This window comes from Siniperca chuatsi, linkage group LG6, assembly GCF_020085105.1.
Source record: "Siniperca chuatsi isolate FFG_IHB_CAS linkage group LG6, ASM2008510v1, whole genome shotgun sequence".
Lineage (NCBI taxonomy): Eukaryota > Metazoa > Chordata > Actinopteri > Centrarchiformes > Sinipercidae > Siniperca > Siniperca chuatsi.
This window is the reverse complement of record NC_058047.1, coordinates 15,249,932-15,270,142: the sequence shown is the minus strand read 5'-3', so window position 1 is coordinate 15,270,142 and position 20,211 is coordinate 15,249,932. Positions and strand designations below refer to the sequence as shown.

The 20,211-nt window shown below is 40.8% G+C and overlaps 1 protein-coding gene across 7 annotated transcripts in view; it reads left to right on the top strand.

The window, feature by feature from the left end:
- Positions 1 to 20,211, top strand: part of ttll7 (tubulin tyrosine ligase-like family, member 7) — a 69,986-nt gene continuing 49,775 nt past the window's right edge. For 5 of the 7 annotated variants that reach the window (XM_044199564.1, XM_044199565.1, XM_044199559.1 and 2 more), the window contains exons 1-8: positions 1 to 254; positions 5,953 to 6,339; positions 7,037 to 7,168; positions 8,914 to 9,035; positions 12,142 to 12,209; positions 12,525 to 12,683; positions 17,655 to 17,871; positions 19,962 to 20,126. In XM_044199564.1, coding sequence (XP_044055499.1) covers positions 6,315 to 6,339; positions 7,037 to 7,168; positions 8,914 to 9,035; positions 12,142 to 12,209; positions 12,525 to 12,683; positions 17,655 to 17,871; positions 19,962 to 20,126 — 888 coding nt within the window. In that variant the 5' untranslated portion in view covers positions 1 to 254; positions 5,953 to 6,314. Of the gene's footprint in view, positions 255 to 643; positions 1,154 to 2,713; positions 5,413 to 5,952; positions 6,340 to 7,036; positions 7,169 to 8,913; positions 9,036 to 12,141; positions 12,210 to 12,524; positions 12,684 to 17,654; positions 17,872 to 19,961; positions 20,127 to 20,211 lie in introns of those variants that run through there. The other 2 variants (XM_044199560.1, XM_044199562.1) reach the window with 2 other exon arrangements.

Below are 20,211 nucleotides of genomic sequence, written 5' to 3'. Positions count from 1 at the left end.
CTCGCTCCAGCACTCATAGCACACAAGAGGTCTACAAGATACAGATTTTTTTTTTTTGTCTGTCAACCAACGTCATTCTTAAGTAGTAACGCCGTTACACACCATAAACATTGTTATAGTCTTGAAAATACTGTCGGGGCTGGACGGTTTCTGTAAAGAGACCCCAGTGCCTCACTTAATAACGGCGGCTGTGTCGTTCGTATGAGACCGAGACCAGCAACAGAGCTGCACTGCCAGTGCCCGGAATAAACAAGGTAACGTTAACGGGCTACTTCGCTTTCGCCTCTCCATCCTCTGCTAGGTAGTGCGGCTAAGCTAACTGCAGAGCAGCCCAGGGTCATTGTGTTTCCTGTGATTTATTAGACGGTGTCTCATTCATGAACTTGTTATTTCATTTTGAGGCAACATGAAATGGAAGCGCCCTCATTCGCAGGGCAGTTAAACGTTAACGTTGCTGAAACGCTACAGATGATGGTAGCAAGTTAACTGGATAGCAACACTGCCAGATTGTTTCCCTGTCTGATCCTTCCACCTGACCTATACAAGTGGCTAGCAACCTAACGTTAGTTGCTAACGTTGCTAGCAACTAATTCATAGCAGTAATACACCTGCTTAGGCTTTGTGACGTTTAATTTGTGAGCGCAAATTGACAAAAACCCTGATATCCAAGATTTTACATGCGAAATTTCAGAAGTCCATCTTGCGCTAATCCTGAAATACAGACAAGATCTGTAAAAGGGGATGGCCTACTATCCTTCCAGTGGTCTGGAAGATACCATATTGACTGCTATGCTGTGACAGGCATAGGTCCCCTTGCTGCTCTAAGTAGCATAGCTTCTTAGCTCAGGCTAGCCTTGCAAGTACCATTAAGGAGTCTGTCTTGGCATGCAATACTGTTGCTGAGGTTTAGCTTTGGATGCTCAGACCCTGGGTAATTACAGGAGGGATGTGGTGTTTGAGTCATTTGATTTAGTCTGGTCTGTTTGTAGTCCAGTGGGCCACTTAAAGACCACATGCTGATAGAGCACCCTGGAGTTGACCATTACCAACATAGCAGATGGATTACATAATCATAATGGCATCATTTATGAGCTCTGGATGGCATCCTGCCTGCTGGACATATCCCAGAGATAAGGCTATTAAGACGGATATGGTATGTATAATCTTTTATTTTCATGCAGGCTACAGTTGGCATGCTGAAGTTTTTGGATTAATACGGGATATCCGTTGCAGTATTACACCTACATTATCTAAGCAATTCGACTTGGTTGCTATTTGACACCTCTAAAGCGGGGGAACACCAGAAATACAGGTAGGTTTGGTGTATTTGTTCATTCCAAAGACTGGATTGTTCATCAGGTTAACATTTTTAAAATTACATGCCATATGCACAAGTTTTTTTTGACAAAGTGCTGTACAGGGACATTAACCTCTGACTGTAAACCCAGTTACAAGAGTAGTCCTGCTTGTTACCTGCTAGTTAGGTAAGAATTTAGAGCAAAGTGTTTGATTAACAGTTGAACCCATATTCATAGGTGTTGATGTTACATCTCTGTACATGTAAAGCTTACTTTGTTAGAGTGGTGCAGTGCTTTTGAACGAACACTTATGTGCACATTGTAGCAACCATAAGTTATTTGCTCCACTTTGTCTTACAGAAAATAAGGTCAGGCAAGACTGTAGTTAATATAAATGTTTAGCGTTTCAAAGGCAGTGGCTGAATTTAACATTTGACCATTTTGCCTGTATTACTGTAGATTCTCTCTGATAAAGTTAAGCTTAACATTCAGCTATTTGTTGGTGTATTTCAGTACCCCGTGGGCTGATAGCTCCCACACTTGTTCCTCCTCATATCTGGAAGAAGGCACGGAGCCAGAGTTGGGTCACTAGTTTGAGCTAATTTTAGATTCGCTGGCAATTCTAAACCACTACTACTTTGCTGCAAGAGTAGTCCGCAAACTCAGCTATCATTTTTCCTAGGAGGCCAATGTTGTCGTAGTGGCCAAATAGATAATGATAGAAGCAGAAATAGTTTTACTATAAGCAAATAAGTATAAGTATACTGTATGTTTTAGACCTTGAAGATGTACAGAATCACTTTGGCATTGTGCCTTTTAAGTAAGAAAATGCCCAGTAAAAAGGGTTTATACTATTTATATGACAAAAGGTCAATTTCCTACTGGAACATTCTTTTGTTTACATTTGCTTTTCTTCAGTCAAGGATGTGTAATAGTACAACGTGTCTCCATTCTTAGCCAGTGTTTCTGCCCTTTTAAATGGTTATACATACCCCAAGGTCCCGGCACTGCTGTAATGGCAAGACCATGCCGCATGCACAGAAAATAACTTGTGTCTGCAAATCCTGCATAACATGAGGCTATGTGGTGATTCCCCAAGCCTCTCTATTGATCCTGTATTTGATGACGCTTTCAAGATGTAGTTTCATGTAAGGCAGGGAGAACATAAAACAAACCCCTCAGGGACGTACCGCTGCTTGTTGAAGGGACTTGTGTAATAGGTGTGACACCACTTGTCATGAATAAAGAGTCTACCCGCTTTGGTTCAGCTTTTCTTTTGGCACACTTCTTGTAAAGCTATTTGTGCTGTCTTTCTGGATTTGCTTTTGATATAAAAAGGGGCACAGCATTTTTGAAGTGCCATTGCCTTATGATAGTGGGATAATATTTGTGTGAAGATGAATTTCTTGGAAGAGTTTTGAACTAGAAACACTTTACTTCCTGATATTGTTTCAGTAAATGTTTGTGATGTAGACTAATTGCTGCAGACATAACATTCCTGAGAGAGAACCATGACGTACAGTAATGTGACAGTCACATTAACAACTTGTGCTGGATAACTGGGGGGAAATTATGCATAACAATGCCCTGAAAGACAGACATGCATTTGTCATGAATTTAGGGCCTGTGAAAGAGAGAGTGATGCAGCTGAGCAGCACCAAGAGCTGACTCTCTACAATGAAGCCTTTCTGTGTTGTGTGTGGCAAAGGGGACGTGCATGAGCTCAGCATCCATAGGAGTTCTGCCCATTCAGCTCTGCTCTGCTGTGGTGGCCCTCTGACTCACTCTGTTGGAGACAAAGTGTCATTACATCAGAGGATTAATAGTAGGTACTCTACTCAGTGGAAGGGATTTTATGATTTTGTCATTAATACTTCACTGAAGGATTAATTGTGATGATGCTAGCAGTAGAATATATTGGCAAGTAATGCTTACAAAGTCTGAACCGCATTTTGTGGATGTTGTATTCCCCACAATCTTACGAAAGTAACCAGAAGGTTGATAGAAACTGCAAAGAGGAAAAAAAAAGAAACATCCAAGGACAGCAGCGCACAGATGCTTCAGCATAATACAGTATGCTATGTAGGACAGTGTAGTAAAATATGGTATAGCAGTCGTAAATGTCATTATTTTCTATTCATATTAAGCATACATTATCTGTACTATCTCTAATAAAAAATTGTATCTTTTCTATTTTATGACACGGTCACTGAGCTCAATTCAAACCTGTGATGTCACAACAGGATGTCCAGCTCGAGTCCCTCTATCAGTCAGTGATAACTGTTACTCTAATCTGGTGTCTGCTTACATTGAAATCCCACTTGTGAATGCAAGTAAAACTAGGCCATCTTGTGGTTGATAACCACCACTACCACTAAGACAAATGAGCAAAACACGACAGAGCCTCTTTTTGCTGGGTCATCCATCAATGCGATACCAAACTGCCTCAACTGTGACCTTATATAGTAGTCAGGCAAACAAGCCTAGATAGAAATCTGTGTTGACAATTTATAAGAGGCGCAAGGAAATACATTTAATCACATTATCAGAGAAGTTTGATAATTGAATTTCTATTTGCAAATGTGCTATCATGTTATCATGGTAGCATGACTTATAAGTTGTCTCTTAAAAGAGTCCAAGCTTAATGCAAAATATTAGCACTTTGAAATTGAAGATCTGAAACAATGAGGTTAACACCATTAATAAGTGTTGATAGAGATAAATAGCAATATTAAAAATTATGTTTTAGAATGTTTACTGTAGCTGAAAACAATTAAGATCCTGATATTCAATGTTGATAAAACAAAAAGAGCAATACAATAATTGTTCTTTAAATTATGAAGATTAATAATCCTGCAATATTATGCAGCATGTGTGTTCTAGTCGTATGTGTGTTTGTAGGTGTTTAGTTGCATCACATGTGCCTGTCAGATCCCCTCTTGTTCTTGAGGGTTTACATGACACCAAGGTTCCCTGCCTCCTGTACAGAGAGCCAGTATACCACTGGAAGGGTTGTCATCAACACAGCTTGCCTCACTTTATCACTCTGACTCTTTGTTGTTGTTCTCCTCCCCATCTGTGATCTCATTTCAGTATCTGTCCTCCCCAGGATCAATGTCTTGTGCTTACCACAGGCAGACCAAGAGGCTGACAGTGAAGACTACTGCGTGATCGAGAAATGCAATTGGATTGTTTCCCCATTCTAATTTGTCCAGAGGAGGCTGATCGAATTGATAGGGTTGCTTTTCAAGTTAGCTTGTGTGCTTATTTTCTGATGTGTATGTGTGTACACCTGCAGGCAAATCTGTGTGTGTGGACAGAAAACACTGGTAGATAGGAAATGGGCTTTTCAGTGTATTCTCACCACTAGAGGCTACTGTTGATCTCTTTATGAAATGCAAAAGTGGCACCATAAACCAGTGTACCTGTAGATGTAGCCTAACTGGTGTGTATTACCTATGATTTATAGTTTATGTGGTTCTATCTGTTTCTACTTTGTGGATTGATCTGCATCTTTTTGAGTCCACATTTTTGATTGTGTTTATTTTTCCTCTGCAAAATTATAACAACTGGTTTCAACCAGAGGAAGGGACTGAGCAGGAAACTGCTTTGCATGCATGCAATATCATACAAATAGAAGAAGAAAGATTAGAGTAACATAGATACATATGTTGTTTATCTCCTGTTAATTATCTCACAACCCTTTAGATTTATCTTGCAACCCCTTGAATTGGGTGGGTATGCTTAACCCAAATTAAGCAGCTACATGCACTATTTGACCTGCGAAGATCATGAGCAGCTGGAAATGTTCCAAGCATGCTGTAAGTTGGGGGAACATTTTTATGGCTTGCCAGTTCATCATTGGATGGAGTCACACAGATTGATACCTGTGGGAACTTTGGAGTCTCCAGTCCACCTGAATGCTGCTTTGTCTTTGAAAATGGGAGGAATCTGGAGCACCTGGACATGAGAACACACAGTGACAAAAGGAGAACCCCACATAAAAAAGACAGACTCAAACATGGTCCCTTCTTCCTGTGAGGCAACAGTGCTAACCTCAGCCAGCAAAAAAATGTATGTGACAGGACATCTCAACAATAGTTCATTACCTCCAGTAAGTAGTTTGAAGACACACTCCCAGACCACAGCCAAACAATAACAGGATTTGGCTGTTGACTGGTGTTAATTTCCTACACTGTTCATAGCCAAGCGACAAACCTTTTTAACAAACCACTGTAAAGATGACATGTGTTTGAATGAAGTGACCCCTCAGCCATAGAATGAAACCCAGCTGACACAAGCATGAGACACAATGAGATGCTGCAAACCCTTTACTTGACAGCCACATTAATATTTCACAATGGTTCCATGGAATACCAATTAGTCCAATGGACATCACACAGCTTTAGATTATTTCATTAGTAGTACTGCAGTGCACTGAACTGTTTCGCTCAGTGTCAGATTGACTGATGTAACCTGTGATAGGCCTGTGTGCTGCTGTTGCTGCTGCTTTACATCAAAAGCGTGTCCAATGCACTCCAGTCCAGCGAGAAAATACACACAGATCCAGTGTGCACCGTAGTCACCCTCTGAGCAGTCAGCCTTCTACTACTGTTCTGCTGCTGTAAAATATCTTTTTTCTTCTGCTCTACAGGCATTCCTATCCATCCCTCTGTCCACCCCCTCCCTCCCTCTCTCCTTCTGGGGCTGTAAATAAGCTGGGGCTGTGTAGACCCTTGAGAGGCCCTCCCCCACCACTGCTACCCCCTTCTAACTCCCCTGCTCACTCAGACTCTGCGGCTGCTCTTTATGCTTCTGAAAGGCGCCACAGAGATGTTCAGATGATCCATTGGTCCATCCTGAACCACATCATCCATACAGCCCAAGACAGGGAAGACTAACTAGTGCGAGTGCGAGAGAGCGCTTGGAGGGTGCTGTGAATACCCTGCGAGGCCCGCCCGCCTGCCAAGCCTGGCAGAAAGCTTGGCTTGCTCCTTCACTCCTCCAGCCCCTGAGATGCCCTCCCCTCCCAATGAAGGAGGTGAGTAAGAGAGATTCAACTCTCTCAGCATTGACAGGGTTATTCTGTTAGATGGTCAGTTGGCTTGCATATTTTTGTACACTGTGGCACTCATAAGCGCACACACTCACCTGGCCACCTGCTCATATATACCTGCCAACCTGCTCATCAGTACAATTCTCTCCTGCATAGAACCACACACACACACACATCCTTGTACTTGTATCTTTGTGAGGACTGTCATTATGACATACTGACATAATGCATTCCCTAGCCCCTTACCCTAACCTTAACCATTACAACTAAATGCCTAACCCTAACCCTGACCATAACCTAATTCTAACCTAACCCTTAAAACCAAGTCTTAACCTTCAAACAGGCCTCTGAAGTTGTGAGGACAGGCCAAAATGTCCTCACTTTCCAAAAATGTCCTCACTCTGTAGGTAAAAAACGCGTTTCAGTCCTCACTATGTAGCAAGTACACACATGTACACACATACACACACACACAGATTATGATAAAAAGATCTTGATGCATGCGACTGGCTATAACAAACTAGACGCCTAATTCATTTCCACCCTAGCCCCACAAACAAACCCCACTAAATCCCCGCAGAAATTAGGAACATATATCAGAATACTCCAGCAGCTCCCCTCCCAGTCTGGAGCACAAGCTGTGACTGTATCTAGTTTTGGTGTATGCTGTCTTCTCCTCCAGAGGATCAAGGAGCGTCCCCCGTGAACGGGCCATCTGTGGGCTCCTACCAGAGCAGTGGGAAGAGGAAGGTGCGCAGCAAAAAGAAGAAAGGCACTATCACCGCCAATGTTGCCGGCACCAAATATGAGATTGGTACAGTAACCTATTACGAATTATATTAAAACACTTTTGAAATTAAAGTAACAAGAACAATACATAAAAATTAGCATGACTTTAGTTTTATTTTTTTCATTACTTACATATACATGTTGGATGCGCTATTAACATTAATGAACACACAGTAAATGATCATTAGCCTTGTCTAATTTAAGCTAATTTATGTCAGATCTAGCTACATTATGTAATACAAAGCCTCAGATTTCAAGCTTCTGAATTTATATTTTGATTTTCTTCATGAAAATTTAATAAGTGAGCAAGACCAACATTTTGGGTGGTCCTGCAGGTGAGATTAATCTACTGTGACACAGTGAATTGTATATTAATTTTGGAAACAACTCTCAGTATGGCTCAGTCCCTCAAAACACTGCAAATCCAATCACAATGTTGTCTCAACAATAAAATCTAATTTGCTGTGGTGGATTGTTTGAAGGAGGCTGTTATTTAATGTCTTAAATTAAACCTAATAGAGTTGCTGTCCATGAAACAGTTCACACAGAGACAGCCCGGCCTTTCATACATACATAAATCTTTATTGAGGTAATTTAACTTGGCAGTGAGGTTTTTTTTTTTTTGAGAAGGGCCAAAAGAGCATAGTAAGCACTCCTCACATGTTCAGTATATTGTGTGGCAGCACAGCCCTCAGGGGTGAACTACAACCTATGAAACTAAGGAGTCAGCAGCAGCAAGTAGAAGTTGGGGGCTAGCTGTGAGTCAGTTCGCTAGCTGTGACGAGACCCTCACAGTGGCCATTCTGAGGGTAGTGCAGAGCTATTTTGAAGGAAAATTAACACTAAGGGCCAGATGGATGGCTCATTTTTGCTATTACCTTTTTTGCAGCTGTCGTTTTTCTTGTTTCTTAATTGATAGTATTACAGGTAAAGATTAAAGGTCAAGGAATATGGTGTTGGGAATTTGCTTTACACCCACTGAGAAGGGAATGTAAACTCTGGCCCTAAGGATGTCTGTTTGGTCAGATGTGTAAGAAAGGATTGATTATAACTTTGTACTCAAAGACTCTACTGGTAACTGCAAGCACAGGCCTGCTGTGATGTAAACCCTCCCTGTTCCAGTTAGTAAAACACTGTTAGCTTCTACCGACGTTAATAGATGGATGAAGTTACATCGGAAACACCTTTTTTCAATTCAAGTGCCATCATGCAACATTAGGCAAGCCTTCTCCAGGTTTGTGAAGGCTTTCAAGAAATTAATTAATACCTCGTTTCGTTAGGGCATATGAATTTTTCATTACTCAATGAATAATGAATAGTTGTCGGATTAATGTCCAAATGGGCTTGCCACCTAACTCTCATACTATGGGGGTTCCAGTAGGATTTGGATGCATTACAAACAATTAATTTATCTTTTTGAAAAGATGCATTAGGATTGGCTGCTCTGCAACCATTCCATGAATGGTAAATACTGCTGTGTGAGTGAGTTTTGCTGAGTTTTTGATAATATATAATCTCCTGGACTCATTTATCTCTTAATGTATGCAAAAACAGAATTTAAGCCTAGCAAAATGTTTGAGTTGTACATGACATTGAACATTGACCTGTAAAGTAGTAATATTTGCATCTGTAAGTTGCTTTGTCATCATGGATATGGCTACTCAATCCTCTTGGGATATTTTCTTAAAGTCAGTGTATAATGTTTATTTTAATGACTGCATAGCTAATTATATTAATGGAATACAATCTAATGTGAGTGTTTTTCCCCAGTTCGTATAGTCATCAACGAGATGGACTTCATCAAGACCCGGGATGATGACGAGACTGCCAACCTCATCTGGAATGACTCAGCCGTGCAGCACGAGAAAATCGCTGAGCTCAGGAATTATCAGGTACACTGCATGGCTACCGTGTCAAGTCAGCACACCTTGTTCAGGGGCATGTTAGCCTTGGGGTTAGAGAAGAGGGCTTAAGAATAACAGTGTCAGATCCAATTGCTGCGAGGAAAATCTGGATCTTAACCTTTACAGTATACTCCCATTAAGCTGCTCAGTGGCCAACAGCCAAAGACCCTGATACTGATCAGCTCCCAGTGGATGTATGTAACTTTGGAATTGAATAGTCTTGAGGAGCAGATCTGAAAAAAATCATACGTGTTCAGAGGACTTTAAAGGTAAACCAAATGTTAAAAACAAAATAACCTGCCTCTAATAGTGTATACCAATAGTTGCTAAGGTGAGGAAGGATTTTCCTCAAGGATTCCTTGAAAGAAAAGGTGGAAGAGATGCCTCTGAAATGAAATAGTGCAGTGCACCAGAAGAAATGGATTAAACGATGGAACAAACATGACAGCTACTTTAACCCTCCCGTGCTTGAAGAATTTTATTGTCTAAATGATTTTCCTATAAAGAAAACCAAATCCCTTCCTTCAAATACTCCTTTGGTTAGAATTGGATAAACATGATAAGATTTTCTGCAGATTCTTCAAACTTATTACAGCACAGAGCATTCCTAGATACGTTTTTTACACTGTTGCAGAGAGAACAAACCACTAAACTACTGTGATGCAAGGCCTTCTCCCAAGCCTTTAAATATTTTGCACTAAAATGTGATTAAATCTGAACTGTAACAAAAGGTTTATTCACACTTATTGTCAAAAATCAAATTGTATTGGGAGAAAAACAACTACATCTTAAATGAATCCCCGTTGCCAGATATCAGTCATTTTATTTGCTAGTGCACATCAGCAAATACACATTACATGTAAGGACAGCAAGGCCTCACATATACTGCTGGCTAACCTCAGCAGTAAGAACATGCCACATGCCTACAAAGAGGTTTGTCAATAATTAAGAAAATAAATTCTTTGTAATTCATCGTACTGAAGCCTATTTGTCTGGCCCGCAAGTCAAAACTCTCACCAAATAACTGACCTGTGAAGTTTCAGTTCAAATAAGAATAATTAAAACAATACAATGTAGAATGAAGTTACTTCTGCCATGAAGAAAATACACCTGCGGACACTGGGTTATTGCTAGTATATAAAAATTGTGTCAGCATAAAAAGGGTTATAACCATTTCAAGCGGTATAAACACATGTATATACAAATATACAAACATGGATACATAATATTAACTCATGTTGAAGAAACTAGGAGGGGGAGATAAGCAGTTTCTAAGGTGCAGTTACTTAGTCAAGTGAAGTCAAGTCAATTTTATGTGTATAGCCAAAATCACAAATCTCAAAGGGCTTTAAAAAAAACCTAAACTGGAAAAAAAAGACCTTCACGGAATTGTGAATAACTAAATGTGATGAATGTGAAAAATACCATGTAGTATTCAGGAGTGAGATGTATTGATCAAGAATAGTAAAGGTAATTATGTAATTATGCCTGTATAATCCCTACTCACAGTTAGTCTGTGATAGAATAAACAGAATACAGAAAGTATCTTATGTGCACACAGTTTGCAGAAATGGAGCAGTTTCTATCAAGACCATGGCTCAGGTTGCTGAACCTGATGAACCTAATCAGTTTCTGTATAGTGTGGTATCTCTGACTCCAACTCCACCACCCCATCTGGCCATCTGGGGCCTATCAGGTGTTTGCACACCACCCTGGCTTACAATACGTTTTTCTCCAGTGGAAGTAAAAAGAATAGGTAAAGAAGAGGATTAGGATTTAAATACAGTAAATGTCAAAATGAAATAGAATGGAAAGAAAGGAAAAAAGAGAAGATCGATTGATGACTGATTCTGTCCATCTGCTTTTCCTCAGACCCTGGGAGGTAATAGAGAGACAGCAAATAGGAGAGGGATAGAGTGCAAGGGAGAGGGAACAACAGAGCTTACACAGAGACAGATGGGAAGATTGACAGGTAGACTGACTTGTTGTGAGCAGCAGGGGGTTGGGGTCAGGTTTCAGATGTCACCAGTGATGTTGACAAGACAGGCCTAAACAACAAGGGTTGTTCTGAGTTCTGTGTACTAGTCTGAGAGTCTTCTCACCTCTGTTTGACCTCCCTGTCCTGCTGAGTGAACTTGCTTCTGCTGCTCTGAGCGTTAGCCATCTCTCTTCCTGAGTGCTTATTTGATTAGACCGGGCACTAATGATTGATTAAATTGCAAGCTAGAAAGAGTATGGCTTGTTAGGACAGGGGCAACAAGAGTTCAGCTAAGTAGACTGAATATTACAAATACTGTAACAGTTTAACGTGTAGCAGTGTGGCTAATGTTTCACATAGAACTTGTGATTTGCTGTCAATTGTTTTCACTTGTTCTCTCGCGCCGCTGTGTTTCATGACATAATTTCTCAGTAGAAAAGTACAAGTCCCTCAACAATTGGTTTTGATTTCCCCTCACAAGCTACGTCGTCTCGCGGCATTGGCATAATTGTGCAATCTCTTCCGAATCCCTAATTACGTCTGTCTCGTTTGGATAATAATCACGGGATCCTTTTCCACTCTGCATTCTTTTTTCCCCCTCTCCTCTCTCTCTCTCCCTCTTTGAATTTTTTCCGTTTAGTGATGTACTGTGAGAGTTTGCTGTCAAGTTTCAGTTCATACGAGCCTAATTAACGCCCCTGTTCAGGCTCATTTGGTCAAAGAATACAGAAAACCCAGAGTTTTTCCTTTACCCCCCACCCCCCTTTCGGCGCATTCAAAGCAATTCATTCAACTGTCACTGCAGGAGCTTGCGATGCAGAACCAATTACCTCGGCCCCTCGGAGTTGAGATTGATCGTTTTTTTTTTTTCTTGCCTCTTCCCTCCCCAACCTTTAAATAGTATTAAAAAAAAACACAATAAACTAAATAAGGGTTGAGAAAGGTCTCAGCGTCACCTTTTTGTTTTGAGTCCGTAATTGGGCATAAATGTCAGAACATTGTAAGCTCACTTCAGGTTGCTGCCTTTAATGTGCTCATTTTTATGAAGTGGTGGGGGTGGAATTGAGTGGCGTAATGGCCCTAACAACATTATTATGTCTGCCTGTCCCTCTGCAGAGAATTAACCATTTCCCTGGCATGGGCGAAATCTGCCGGAAAGACTGCCTAGCAAGAAACATGTCCAAGTAAGTTTTCGGTCTCTCTTAAAACATAAAATGAAAGTAATTTGGTTCAGTTGCAGATGTGCAGAAACAAGAGCATTTCAAAGCTCTGTGTTCAGCCAGCTGGCACTCTAAGAAGTTACAACTGGGTACTTGTAGCACTCCACCATTACAAGCCAAATAAGTAGGAGACACTGCTGTAAAAGCACAAAATTTATTTTTACTGTGATAAAAATGCAACTTATAATTTTAAGGTACAATTTTAAGACTCAAGATGATTCTAAAAATGTAAATAATTGTCACCTTACTCCCACACAAACCCTTTCTTTGTTTCCCCAGAATGATCAAGTGCCAGCCTCAAGAATACAGCTTCATACCCAAAACCTGGATCTTCCCCGCCGAGTACACTCAGTTCCAGAACTACGTCAAGGAGCTACGCAGGAAACGCAAGCAGAAGACCTTTATAGTCAAACCCGCCAATGGAGCCATGGGTCACGGGTAGGTAGCAAGTGCTCCAGAGCAATCTAACACACCGGCTATAAGACTGACAGAGCAAGAAAGAGAGAGTGGCTGAAGCAGAGTATAGAAAGCAAGAGAGTGAGTGAGAATTAGCAGTAGAGCGAACAGAGGACAAGCACAACAAAACAAGGCAATAAGAGGTTTGTGACCCTGACATGGGTGTCTATGGACATAGCATTATGGCTGGGACCAGATTGAGTATTTGAGCTGAGAGGGTGTGGTGAATCTCATTGTTGGCCTCATTGTCCTCGATGGTCACACTCTCCATAAATCAGAGGTTATCGCTGCCATTGGAGGGGACACACACACACACACACACACGCTGTCCCTGGCAGTTACTGTAGTTCCTTCCCTGAAGGTCTCTGCATGTGATTATTGTATTCCTTTATGAGGTACCATCAGCAGAGACCAGTCAGACTAGAAAATGGACCAAGATGGCTGCTGCAGGGGACTCTGTCTCCCAATAGCATCTGTTTATCAAAAGATGGAGCAGGCTGTGGTACCTGAATGCATATTTCAAACTTGCAGTCCCATGGGGTGAGAGCCTATCTCAGGTTGTGATGTCACATTTCTGTGGTATGTTTTCACTATCCTGACTGTTGAAATCATGAAGTATTAGAATCAGCACCAACATTTTTTTTTCTGACATGCAAACATGGTGACATGGCAACCAGTTTATTAGGTTGACCTGTACATACTAAAGCAATCAAATGTAAAATTCCAGCAATCAGGGCACCTTTGGTGAAGCTTCAAACATTTCATTTTTGTTGCCATGTCAGAGAAGTGTTGATTCAACTCAAGTAATTTTTGAGCCTGTAGTGAGCAGTGTTGTATTTGGCATTATATTGAGAGGTGTTACCAATATTCTGTCCCCTAATCTGTGTAAATAGGGGTAGACAAAACAAAATTTACCAAAGAGTTGAACTGACTCCCCTCTTACACAGTGTCAAAAAAACTGAACATTATAAGCCTGGGTGAGCGTGGGGGTGGTATTGATTTTAAATCTGCTTTGCTTTGAGAACAGCCTGCTGAGCTGGTTTGGTCATCTAGTAAGAAAGATCCCCGGCTACTGGAGGAGTTCCAGGTACCACTGACTGGGAGGGGATCTTGGGGCAGAGCCACGACTTCTTCCCAGGAGGAGTTGATGAAAATTAGGAAGCTCCCTGGGGAAATGGACATTTGGGCTTCTCTGCTCAGTTTTTTGCCATCACAACACTGACCGGGATAAGTGACTCAAAAGGGATGGATGCAACAAATAATTAGTTAATTAATTAATGTTTAAGAAGTGATCAACACTACAAGTATCCTAAATTGTCTATAAAATAATCCCAGTAACTTATTCCAATGTTCTGTGTATGAGCCCAAGGTCAAAATGTATTTATATAGCACATTTAAAACAATAACAAAATGTGGTTGGTTTTACAAATAATTCTGTTTCACAAGAAACTGTTTCTGATTTTGCTTTTTGCATTGCACATAGCTCTTGAGCACTTCAAAATACGTTGAAGCTGCTCAGATTGCGAAACATTTATTAAATGACTTCCTATTCTTTGAAAATGTGATCCCTAAAGTGCATGTATGAAGAAATACTTTGGAGTGCATTCATCACTGGAACCAATAGGTGGGGATATTGAAATACAAATAGCTCAGTATGCTTCACCTCTCCCTCTAATTCTCTTTGAATTTGTCCTTTCTGGTATAATGTGAGCATTACTTATAACTCCATGCTGCACTAAGCCCTTATTTATTAAAGAATAAAAGGCAGCAAAGGCTGAATTATTGCAATACATTAAGAATATGAAAGATGATGAGTTTAGCTCGTCCACTCAACGGCGGACGGCTCACAAGATTAGATTTTTCTCTATTTTTTGTGCATGGTGTGACGCGGCAGGAAATTAAGTTATATCTACCCCCTGTAATTTATTTTTCCGTCGGCCAACTAAATGAAGTTATTGTTTGTGTCTGAAGCGCAGCTTGTTATAAGGGAAACTAAATAAAAGTGCGTGCAGGGCTTAAAAAGGCGAGATCCCCTCCGGTGCCAAATTAAATAGGCAGGGGAGAGTGGGCTGTGATTATCTGACACCCCAGCTCATCAATCATGTCGTCTTCTCCTAGCTACTCCTCCTCGACTAACTAACACCGTTAACCCTGTCCTCATCATTCAGCTTGCTGTCTGCCTGTTAGGAGGGCCCCTCGCATCGTCGGTCAGGCTCCCATTAACTTCTCCCTGTTCTTTTCTGTTCAAGTACTGTGATAAGCAGGCCAATGAAGTGCCCGTCTATAATACGGCAGTATTTTAGTTGGCAGGAGCACGTGGTGATGAGGAGTGATTGATAAACCTGAAAGAAACAACAACATTATACTAAGGCAGATCTTCAAGCTGGGAAGGTTTTATCAAACCGCTAAAGGGAGGACTGCTGAACTAAGACCTTATTTCATCATCACCTGAAAGGCAATAAATGGATCCCAGTCTAGATTCACACTTAGGCTGGGTTGCACCAACAACGATTAATTTAATCTAAGATTAGTTCTAATCAGAGTTGCAAAACTAGGTTTAAAATGAGTAAATGAGTAAATCCAGATTTATATAATATAATTTATATAATAGAGTTTAATAAATATGGAGATGCTTGCCAAACCAAGGGGGGCAGGGCGTTAATTTTTGGCTGCTCTGTATTCCTTAACGAAAGATTACATTGTTTGCTAGCTAAAAAGTTAGTTAGCCTAACACTACTCATGGACCCCCTTTACACCATGCATTAAAATGCGTCTCGTATCCAGATTGTATCTAGATATGATTTTAACCTGATTATATTTACACCTGGTATTAATATATGTCTCCAGTGTCCACATCAAGATCTGATCGCAGCTCAAACAACCAAACGTCACATCCTCCTCTAATTTCCTCAGGTCCAAAACAACAAAATAAAATGAAAAAGATTGTAGCCATCCACGAAGCTGCACTGATCTATGGACTTTTGATTGCTTTTCAAAGCGGGGGAAGAAGCCGGAAAATGCTGTTTTATGCAGCTGTAATAGCTCCACCGAAAAGTAAAAGTGAAACTTAACTTCCACCTGGCATCGTTTCCTTGTGCTACCTTTCTTCATAATGTGTACTCCTTTCTGTTATTTTAGTAGTTTATATTGAGTTTAACTCAACAGTGCTCAATTGGGTTGACTCTGTCCCTTAACTTTCTTTGAGGAACTTGATTATTTTGCTCAATCCATCTCAAACAGGCAGCCATTTTAAAAGTTAAACCTCCCCAAGTGTAAGTTTAAAGTTAATACTGAATCACATTTTAAATTGGAGTTTAAAGTTTTGGTGCAACATAATTAAATTGAATCTAGGTTTAGAGTAAAAACTATAGTAAACTATAGTTAGACCATGATTTAATCAAGTTTAAAAATGTATCCTTGTTGGTGCAACCCAGCCTTAAAAGCTCATCAACAATGCTCCAGTGTTTTTGCTTCATTAGAGTTAACTGAGCAGGTGAATTCTTTGGTGAAATTAAAACAACATAGACTGCACTGTTCCCAAGATACTGTATGTTGGTGGCTGTGATTACAAAAGCCACAGAGCAGAACAATGTTTGCCTTCTGGTGGCTTGGTGCCATAATATCTCAAACTGTACTTTTTGAACAATCAAGTCTTTACATCTTGGCCAAATATTGTGTTTGTGTATGTGGTGTGCCTGCTTGCATGTGTATAATGGAGCCTTCCAGGCTGTGCATGTAAGCAATTTAGGCCAAGTCTGCCTTAACTATGAGTGATGGTGATATAGGTCAGTTGCAATGCTTGTACATAGTGGGAGATTGTTTAAAAACAACCCCTCACCCTCTCTGAACACATACATACCCCCCCCGCCCACACACACACACACACACACACACACACACACTTTTACATTCACAAAGTTTTGAAATTGTTGCCCCTCACCCTTGCATGCACAGCCACATGGATGCACACAAACTAACACAACTCGTTCTTGAGTCCAGCTAGCAATGGCCTGCGTACTATAAGGTCTGAGTGCCAGTGACATGAGACCAAAGCAAATGAATTAGAGTGGAGGTTGAAACGGAGCACAATGTCTGTTCCTATTAACCTGCCCACAGCTAAAAGACCCTGCTACAGCATTTGATGTACTGTGCCATGCAGACAGAGTGGAGTTTGGCTTCAGAAAATCACAATGTTCTCCAGATGCTTGCAGAGTATTGCTCAGACAAACCAGCATTTGTGTTGTACCTGTCTGTTTTTTGTAGTTATTTTTCAAGTGTTTTATTTAGATGGCCAGGTAATGAACAGAGTAACAACATTTTTGGAACTTTTGATGCCCCACAAAGCCAAACAGCTTGTCCTGCTCAAACTAGACCTGAGGCATGCTGAGCACACATTTACATATGTTGTATAGTGAAGGTTCTGTAGCAGTGGAAGGTCACTCGAATACCATCAAGGCACCATGGCTCTGACCCCTTTGCTCCTAAGGGCTAAATGTCTTCAATGTAAATGTAAGAGTAATTCGTTGCACAGTAAGGACATATCTTCTCCCTCTGATTGCATCTATTGCTCCTGTAGAACATTATACTTATTATCCATTGCTTTGAAAAACAGAAGCAGGGCAAAGTTAATCTTGGGATGTGAAGATTGAAAGTATCACCATAATAGGCAGATGTGGCACCCCAGAAATATGCCCCCAACTTTTCCTGATGATTTTGAAATGAAATATTGTGTTGAAACCCATAAAATCTGTATACTGTTTGGCTCAATTTTTTTTTGCCTCAACACGTATATAAGACAGTGCCAATGTCATCAGTCATGTTCACGGTCCCTGCTATGCTGCCATCTATCATTTTTTAATTATCTTTTTTGTCTTTACTATGCCATATTTTATTATGCTGGTGACGACACCCCAATTTCCCCCCCAAGGATTAATAAAGTTTCTGTCTATCCAGGATCTCGCTTATCCGCAACTGTGAGAAGCTGCCAGCCCAGGAGCACTTTATTGTTCAGGAGTACCTGGACAAGCCCTTCCTGATGGAGGGCTACAAGTTTGACCTGCGCATCTACATCCTCGTGACTTCCTGCGACCCACTTCGCATTTTTCTCTACAAGGACGGCCTGGTTCGCATGGGCACAGAGAAGTACCATGCACCCAGTGAGGCCAACCTGGTGAGTCACAGACAATAATACTACGAATAATAATGATTATAATAGCCTTTATTTGTGTAGCATTTTTCAAAGCAAAGTTACAAAGTGCTTCACAGAAGTTGCACAAAGACCAAACACACACATGATCGTAGACTCATACCTTGTAACTAGTAACAGTACATGCATCTTTATCTGTGTACCATCTGCGCACAAGGCCAGTTTGATGAGTTGTTGACATACAAACAACTATTCATGGATTTATATTAGAAAGTACATACAGTACCTAGTGTGTGGTCAATCAAGTAAGTCAGAGATAGTAGAAGTAGATTCACAGAATAATATATTTGGGCTTGTGCAGCTCAACATAATCAAGTTGGCCACACAAACATCTAGGAGGACAGAGGTTGGGAAACACAGTGCAATCTCCATATGATCATAAAAACATGCATATACTCATATACACAGTCAACAGTGCCCAAATACAGACGACTGTAAGGCTGATATCGTTTTTTCTCTCTCACACACAAATCCTTATATTTCTATCCTTGTGAGGACCCTCAATGACATAATGCATTCCCTAGCCCCTTACCCTAACCATCACAACTAAATGCCTAACCCCAACCCTTACCCTAGCCCTAACCTAATTCTAACCTAACCCTTAAAAACAAGTCTTAACCTTCAAACAGCCCTTTGAAGACCGGCCAAAATGTCCTCACTTTCCAAAAATGTCCTTACTCTGTTGGTTAAAAATGTGTTCTGGTTCTCACTATTTAGGAAGTACACACACATACACAGAGAATGTGCAAGCATACTGTATGCACACAGCTGAGCGTAAATGTCCACATGCCAGATGTCTCCTGTAATATCAAGCCGCTCATATTTGCCTTGAGGTTCTGCACCTGCTGAAGCACAGTCTGTTGCTGATGATGGGATGTGCGCGCACACACACACACACACACACACACACACACACACACAGCTTCCTATCAACCTTGATGCTTATCTACAATATGAACACACACACACACACACACACACACACACAAACACAGACACACTGGACCCCTCCTGTGACACAAATGTGTATTGTCTTACCCGGTCTGTGACACATGATGGAGTGAGTCATGCCATGGAGATGGATGTTCAATCCCACAGAGAGTGGCTCCCAGACAGCCATCAGGGACTGGAGTAGCCTGCAGCCACAGCGTTATTACCATGTACGTTAAGGACAAGGATGTATTGTCTTCAACTGTGAGGGATAGTGTTTAAAGAGAGAGATACAACAAGGGTTACACAATGGCTAGTTATAATCAGCCACTCAATGACACATTTTAGCCATGCACTGTGGAAACTATGGGACACTATGACTCTGACTCTTATCACTGAATGCTTGAGATTTTGGTAATCTATAATTATGAGTTTGTTCTGCTGTTGCACTTATTATCAGTCGATCCCATAAGAGCATTGCCTAAGAACCATTTTTAAAATGTAACATTGATAATTCCCAATTCTGGACCATTTCTTACCAACTGTTGTTACCAGGGGACTAATTTGTGATGTTTTTGCTTTTTCCTTTATTCTTGTCTACCCATATTACTTTAGAGAAAATGTTTTACATTACAACGTGGGTATGTGCGCTGTGGGGATAAAAGCATGAACACCCTTGAGGATGTTCTTTGCTGTGATAATCATCAGTGATGATGATATCATCACTGACAAAGCTATAATTACACTAAAGAGCACCGTCACAGGTACCATAGCTATTTAAGTACAATATACAGTATGTACACCATGTATTAAAATAACATTACATTGTATTTACTGTTGCACTGCCATCTTCCTTGCTTCAGTGGAGTTTTTTGTAGCCATTAGTATTAGATTGCGGTTGTACTGGGCAACTCTCAGGTATGAATGCATCTAACTGGGAGTAGGAAGCAGGTGAAAGGGAGCTTAATTTCTTCATCAGCTCAGTAAATAAAGGAATTCAAGGTAGTTGTAGTTGTAGTAGTTATTGCACTGCTATCAAATTAAATAAAGCTAGAAATTGTTAGATAGAGACAGGTGTGAACATGCACATGTTAATACATATGAACTCCCTTTTGTCTCCACAGAGCCAGCTCTACATGCATCTGACCAACTACTCAGTCAACAAACACAATGAGAACTTTGAGCGAGACGAGACAGTGGACAAAGGGAGTAAGAGGTCCATCAGTTGGTTCACCGAGTTCCTCCGCACCAACGACTACGATGTAGCCAAGTTCTGGGGAGACGTCTCTGTACGTGGGTAGTCCACCCAAACAGACACAAACACAGAAACACAGTTACATGCAAACATATTGTGGCGGATGTGTACTTCCACAA